Here is a 7,319-nt window from a genome sequence, read left to right as displayed (position 1 = left end):
CGCCATCAGCAATTAAACCTCCAGCGGTGGCCTCCGCCCCGCAGGCAGGGGCTCTCAGGGCCAGTCACCAGCCATCTCCAGCTGGTTATAACTGCCCATCGCAAACACAGGGAGAGGCCCTCAGTACCCCAAGACAGGCTCCGGGAGGCCCTGCCTGCCAAGGTACTGCGGCAGCCCTGGCCGCACCCCTGCAGCAGGGGTCAGGCTGAGTGAAGACCGAGACAAGAACTCTGTGGATATTTATTCTACTTCAAGTAACAAAACCTACGAAGTCCTGTGCTGTAATATACAGTGATATAACACTCTGCAATACAAAATACAATGTACAGAAATTTCTATCAAGTAAACCTAAAGAAACACACTTGATTTTTACACTTGGGTATTTAAATTAGAAAAATTTGCTTTATACGTAAAAAAATCTGTGCATCATATTAGATGTTGCAACTTTCACTCACTTCAATGTTATTTAGCTACTGACACTTGGCGTGTATCACCAGACAGTCCAAAGCGCTGTCAATGTTTTCTCAACTGAAAATTTGTGCTATAAAGTGAAAAATCTGTAGTGATGTACAATGGAATAAAAGACCTCAAAGAACAAATGAAATTTTCTAATTTTGTATCTGCAAAAGAAAGTTTATGAAAATATAAAAAGAATTATCAAAGTGTATTTGTACAGGCAAATAAGTTAGCAAGGCTTTCTCTATTCACACTTCCCACGGGAACGCCCTTGGCCTCGCCTATGCTTCTTGAAATACCACCACCTTCTCCTTCAGACTTTGTACAAATATCGCTCCATTCCAGTGACAAACCTTCAAATGATCACCGGCGCCCAGCCCAGGACCTGGGGAGCTGCTTGGAGGGCAGAATTTCACAACTCATTCCTGATTGTACACATCCAAGGGAGACACCCACCCACCCTCTTAAAATATTCTTAATTGCTTTACTTTTTCATTAGGCTGACAAACTGAACATTTTTCAGTAACCTGTTATTAAAATGCAACAATTTCTACTAGGTCTGATGTTGCTTTAAATCGGTTTTGGAAAAAATTTCTAAGACAATACATTCCAGGTAAGCTACCAAGACTGCAAGGGGAGCCACAGCCGCCGCCGGGCCGTGGGCCAGTCTTCCACAGCAGCTTCGGGAACACGCAGCAGACAAGATGCCAGAAAAGCTACGGCTCTAGAAGTCTACTGAAATTCCCTTAATATCTACACCAGTCAAGTTATTGGAAAAGATAACTTTATAATATGAAAAAGCAATATGCTTTTATAGGCATTTTCCCATTTCTCTAATCTTAAATGGAAACACTGAGGTTTTGGGCTTTTTAAAAGAAAAGAGTTGAAGAGATGGGAAAAGTTTAAGGAACCATTACACACCACATCACAGTAATTCTTTAAAAGTCCAGAAGATTCTATCCTGCATTTAAGTTCATAGCTGTCTCAAAAGCTCTTTGCTCAACACATTTTATGAACTTGGCATTTCAAGAGGATCCTTCACAGGTGACCTGTGTCCCCGAGGACACCCCTCGGGCCGCACACGCGTCTGGCAGGGCCCACAGGCCTCTAGGCCTGCGAGGCGGCAGCGCCCCCCTCGGGGGTCCTGGCCGCCTCGGGCTTCGGGTCGCGGCCGCCCTCCCGGCCCCGGCCGTGCTCCTTGTTGTCCTTGGCCTCGCGGCCGCGCTCCCGTGACTCCCGCTCCTTGTCCCGAGCCCTCTCCCGGTCGCGGTCACGCTCTCTGCTGCGGGACCTGTCTCGGTCTCGCCGCCTGTCCCGGTCACGATTCCTGCTCCTCTCCCGGCCCCGGTCCCTGCTGGCGTTCCTCTCCCGGCCCCGGTCCCAGTCCCGGCCGCAGTCTTTCTCCCGGTGTCGCTCCCACTCCCGGCTTCTCTCCCAGTCTCTCTCCCGACTCCAGTTCCTGCCTCGCTCCCGATCTCGCCTCCTGTCTTCAAACCCCCGGCCTTGCCTGCTGTCTGGCCCTTCAAGCTCGTCCAGTGGCTTTTCTTTGGGGCCGGCTTCAAACCGCTCCCGCTGCCTCCCTTCAAAGGCCGGGTTCCTATACTCATGGCCTTTGCCTTCTCGGAAATCCGACACTGCCCACTGCCCATCGGCCTCCGGGCCTTGTCCGGGCGCCGCGCCCGAGGGCAGGGCTGGGCCTGTGTCATCCCACCTGTCCTTCCGGTGCTGTGCAGGGTGGCTGGGGAGCTCCAGCAGGGGCCTCGGTGGAGGCTTCCCCGCCTGGGAGGATGAGCCTTGAAAGTGAAATCGAGCTGTCTGCTCGTTCTTTTCGGAGAAGGGTGCAGAGCCCCTCGGCCCCCCAAACGGCAGGGGTGCCGCGGGCCTCTGCCCTGCAAATCTGGGGGGTGAGTTCACCCTCTGTTCCTCAAATTGTTGCGGCTGAACACCACGGGGGCCAGGCATGAAGCCGGGTGCTTGGCCTCGGGGCCCTTCAAACTGACTGGGATGGGGCCCCCGAGGACCCACAAAATGACCTGGGGGCGGGCCCCTCTGGCCTCCAAACTGAGAGGGTGGGGGACCTCCACGAGATCCTTTCATCTGAGTCAGAAGAGGCCGCCTCTGGCCTCCGAACTGGAAAGGCGTGGGGCCCCTGCTCCCCATGAATGGAGCCTGCTCCGGTCCATCACACGGGGCGGAGGGGCCGGGCATCTCGCCTAACGGGGCGTCCTGCGATTCCCGCTGGTCTGCATGAAGATCCTTGTGTTCTTCGAACTGGCCAGGGGCGCCGCCTCTGGGCCCAAGGTAAGAGGCCGAGGGGCCCCTGCCGTCCCCGAAAGGCGGAGGCCCGCGCTGCCCCGAGAATAAGGACGGAATGGGCCCCTTCTGGGCCCCAAACCTGACGGGCGGAGGGCCTCTCGGCCCCTCACTGTTAGGAACCATACTCTCTTCTGGAAATGGAGGGACAGCTCCCCTTGGACCTGGGAAATTGGGGCCATGGAGTCCTGGCACCCCAAAAGTGCGAGGTGTGAGTTCGCGCTGGCCGGGAAACTGGGGGGGAGGGGGCCCTCCCCTTTGCCCCGGAGAGAGGAAAGGAGCCGTGCCCTCCAAAGGCCTGGGATGCGGCTCCCTGCCGCCCTCTGTGTCCACGGCCAGGCTGTCGCTCTTCCCGGCGGCCGGAATGTTCCTTAGGTCCTCATACTGGGATGGGACCAGAGGCTTTTCCTGAGGTGCAAACACTGGACTGGAGAAAGGCTCCCGAGCCCCGGGAGCGCCGAAGCTTTGCGTGTCGTTCTGCAGGGGGAAGCCAGGCTGGAAGGCGGGGCCCGGGGGGGTGGGCAGCAGCACTCTTCGGGCAGGCCTGGCTGCATTCTCCCCCGCACCTGGGGGGTGGATGTTCTCCAAGGGCAGCGGCACGGGGTTCCCGGGGTGTTCACACCGCTGGCTTTCTTGCTCGGGCATGGGCATAGGCTTTTCGGCCGGAGCCCAGGGGGCAAGCCCCGGCTCCCTTGCTTCCTGGCCCAGCGCGGGCCCCGGGCCGGCTGTGACCCCAGCAGGCGTCTCCCGCCCAGGCAGGGGGCTCTGTAGGCCCAGCGCGCTGCCCACTTGGACCCTGGGGGGTGGCTCACTATCGGTGCTCTCGGCCGCCAGCCGCCTGGCTTGCCGTGGGTCTCTGTTCTGCCTGGCGTCCGGGCCGTGGCTTGCCAGTGCTCCCTGACCGAGGTCTGAGGCCTGCGGCTCCTGCGCGAACGGCTCTGCCTTGGCCAGCGACGACTTGGGGGGCGGCGACATCAGGGCGTCCGACACAGAGAAGTGTGCCATGGAGACCCCGACGGCCGCCCGCTGCTGCCGCAGAGCTTCCTCCTGCTCCTCCAGCTGCCGCTTCTGCTCTTCAATCTGCTTGTTCAGTTCTTCTAGCATTTTCTGTTGCTCAACCAGAGAGGGCGTGGAGACACCGGCCATGTACGCCACAGGCCTCTCGGAGGAGCTGCTGCTCATGTCTGTGCACATCCTGTTGGGTAGGTCATCCACGGTCACCTTGGCTTCTTCTAGGATGGTCTCATCCTCAGGGTCATAGGCCACCTCCTCCCTCTCGGCCGTCTCAGGAGCCATCTCCACGTCACGGAGCTTTCCTCGCTCGGCAGGAGGGGCCTCAAAGGCCTTTTCAGGATCATACTCTTCTTCGGGGTCATAGGGACGGTCGTCTTCCTCCTCCTCTAAAGCCTTGTCTTTTGAGAACTGACCAAACTGCTGGACGATTGGGTCTAGCAAAGGAGCCGCCGCAGGGCCACTGTCGTCGCCCTGGGCTTTGGAATCGGGATGGGGAGCCAGAAGAGGTCCTGCAGACTCTTTAGCAGGGGGCTCAAATGATTTTTTCTTCCCAAACAGAGTCTGCAGGATGTGCTCCAGGGGTGAAGCGGTCTTGGCGGCTGACGTGGCAGGCGCGGTGGCCATGCCGGTGGCCCCTGGCCTAAGGGACGGCAGCATTTTCGCCCCGGGAGGTTCAGGGAGAGGGGGTGGAGGTGGAGGAGAGCCGGGGGGCGTGGTGCTGACAGCCAGGTCCGCAGGGTACGGCGGGCACCTGCTAGGCTGCTTCTCAGACGGCAGGGCTGACGCTGCTTTGGGATAGACTGGAACATCCGCTTCTTCTTGCGGAATCCGGGCCCGTTTCTCATCTCCCTCTCCGGCAGTGGAAGAGCGCTTTACTTTCTGACAGATCACCAACCCGAGGATTATATTTGGACGTGGTGACTCAAGGCCTGGAAAACAAAATAATTGTAGATTTTAGACTCTAAATCCCCTTTTCATCGATGGTCTTTTCAGGAGCAATGTTTAATAAGTGAAGCGAGACCTCTCTGAGAAAGGATTTTTGTTTTGTTTTGTTTTTCTTTTGCAAAAGACCAGGTGGTCCCAAGTCCTGAATGTATCAGTGTCTGTCTGGTCCTAGTAGCAGCTGTCTAAAAATAAACCAAGGGCTCAAGTCTTAAGAAAATGAATCCCACCATCACAATTTTGTTCCATGTTTTTAAGCTATGTCTAACGCTAAGGCAGCAGTGCGCAGTGGAGAGGGTAGGGAAAAGCTACGTATCGACATCTTACATGGGCTGTGGGGACAGCATCTCAGCTGTGCTTTTGTGGGGAGAGGGGTGGTATGGAGGTTTGAACTCAGGACCTCATGCTTGCTGGGCAGAAGCTGCTTGATCCAGCCACACCCCAGGCCTTTGGCGAGGCTTTCTCCTGTGCCTTGCTACACGTCAGGAAGGGCATAGCCCTTTTCAGATTTATGACTTGCCACACGTAAGTTAGGCTAAACATATGAATGGCAATTGTTTTGATTGGGGACTAACCCACTCAAGTTTGAAGTACATATAGTAAGACTAAGTCTCACAACAACAAGGGGCTGGAGACATGGCTCAGTTGGTAGAGCAAAAGTGACAGGTACCAAGTTCAAGTCCTGGTCTTGGACCTAAAAGAAAAAAGGGAAAAAGCCAAAAAACAAAAATCCAAAAAGTGCACTTGTAGTTCACACCTATAACCCTAACTATTCAAGAGGCTGAGATCTGAGGATTGTGGTTCAAAGCCAACCTATGGAGGAAAGTCTGTGAGACTCTTATCTCTAATGAATCACCAGAAGTGGCACTATGGCTCCAAATGGTAGAGTGCTAGACTTGAGCAAAAGAGCCCAGTGACTACACCCAGGCCTACATTCAAGCCCCACAATATAAAACTAAACAACCCCTCTCCCAACCCCAACTCCTAATATCTAACTAATAACTATGTAAATAATATCTGTCTGTCTGTCTAATACTCAAGGCTTCCTAAGAACAAGGCATTCATTACCCTGGAGGTAAAAAGCCCACCATAGGGAGGAAAGTTTTAGTACACACTGCTTTTAGGTAATTATTTCTTTAAAAAAGGTTATTCTTTTTTTTTTTTTTTTTTTTAGCGGTTGTGGGGCTTGAACTCTGGGCCTGGGTGCTGTCCCTCAGCTCTTCAGCTCAAGGCGAGCACTTTACCACTTGAGCTACAGCACCACTTCCGGTTTTCTAGTGGTTTATTGGAGATAGGAGTCTCATGGTCTCTCCTGCCCAGGCTGGCTTTGAACGGAGATCCTCAGATCTCAGCCTCCTGAGTAGCTAGGATTACAGGCATGAGCCACCCGCGCCCACCCGCGCCCGGCTTAAAAAAAGGTTATTGTAAAGTCAGGTGCTGGTGGCTCATGCCTGTAACCTTACTCACTCAGGAGGCTGAGATCTGAGGATAGGTTTGCTGCCAGTCCAGAAGGCAAGTCTGTAAGACTCTTAGCTCCAATAAACTACTCAGAAAAAGCCAAAGAGTCACTGTGGCTCAACTGGCACAGCCCTAGCCTTGAGCACAAGGTGGCTCATGGACAGAGCCCAAGCTCTTTAAGTCTCAGGACCAGCAAAAATTAAAAAAAAAAAAAAAAAAAAAAAAAAAGGGTTATTCCAAGATCAGGAGTGTTAATGAACATTTATTTCAGAACATTTATTCAGTGCCACAGCTACTACTCAAATAAAGTGAGGACGCCAAGGAGAAAAGTCCGGGTAATAAAATAGTAACTTAGAAGAACATGACCAAGGACAGTGTTTCAGTATCACCGACAGACCTAAAATTAAATCATGCATGTAATTTACAGGTAATTTAACATTATTGTGACATTTCAAAAGTACTTTATCCACATCATTTTCTTATTCTTAGTGATTTTAAAGATTAACATAAATTACATGTTGTTGTTTTAGCCACTGTTATGTAGTTCTAAGTATGTGTCATCTTTGCCTCCTGGTAGGAACCTCGCTATTGGCACGTGGAGCATGAGGGGTCACCCCCTCCCACGATCCGGCCACTGTGCGCTGGCAACCAGCCTCTGTGCACAGCTGCTGCTCCCTCCAAGGCATCCTGAGGTGCACTGCCCGGAGGGGTGGCGGTTCCAAGAGCTGAGACTAGCTGTAACTGGGATGGACCCCAACCCCCACTGACAAAGGCATGGTAAAGAGCCAGCCGAGGGGCAAGAATGGCAAAGCCAGGCTGGCTCCCTGAATGCATCTGAATTCCCCCCGAACAAATCTGTAGGCCCATGTGACACGAATTAGGGGCATCTTAAAATTAAAGGCAGCAATATTTTCACTGTGGTAGCTATTTACTAAGTGCTTTATGGTTTACTCAAAGCCAGTACTATGTATGATCAACTGTTAAACCAGCTTTCCCGGCCTTTCTAGATAGGTGTCTGTTGAAACTAGTCCCAGAGCCGACAGAGCAGGTTTGAACAGGGAATTGTTGAACAAGCCGAAGTCTACAGAGCAGCTCCAAGTGAGGCTCTTGTTCAGATCTGACACCCAGGGAAGGAA

The 7,319-nt window shown here is 53.3% G+C and overlaps 1 protein-coding gene across 8 annotated transcripts in view; it reads right to left on the bottom strand.

Moving 5' to 3' along the window:
• Positions 1–226: 226 nt before the first annotated feature.
• LOC138837777 (death-inducer obliterator 1-like) overlaps positions 227–7,319 on the bottom strand; it is a 56,191-nt gene continuing 49,098 nt past the window's right edge. For all 8 annotated transcript variants that reach the window (XM_070036782.1, XM_070036777.1, XM_070036781.1 and 5 more), the window contains one exon: positions 227–4,712. In XM_070036782.1, coding sequence (XP_069892883.1) covers positions 1,564–4,712 — 3,149 coding nt within the window. In that variant the 3' untranslated portion in view covers positions 227–1,563. The remainder of the gene's footprint in view (positions 4,713–7,319) is intronic.

The sequence above is a fragment of the Dipodomys merriami genome, unplaced genomic scaffold, assembly GCF_024711535.1.
Source record: "Dipodomys merriami isolate MVZ:Mamm:240054 unplaced genomic scaffold, mDipMer1.0.p SCAF_275, whole genome shotgun sequence".
Taxonomy (NCBI): Eukaryota; Metazoa; Chordata; class Mammalia; order Rodentia; family Heteromyidae; genus Dipodomys; species Dipodomys merriami.
The sequence above is the reverse complement of the archived record's forward strand: the minus strand, read 5'-3'. Positions and strand labels throughout refer to the sequence as shown.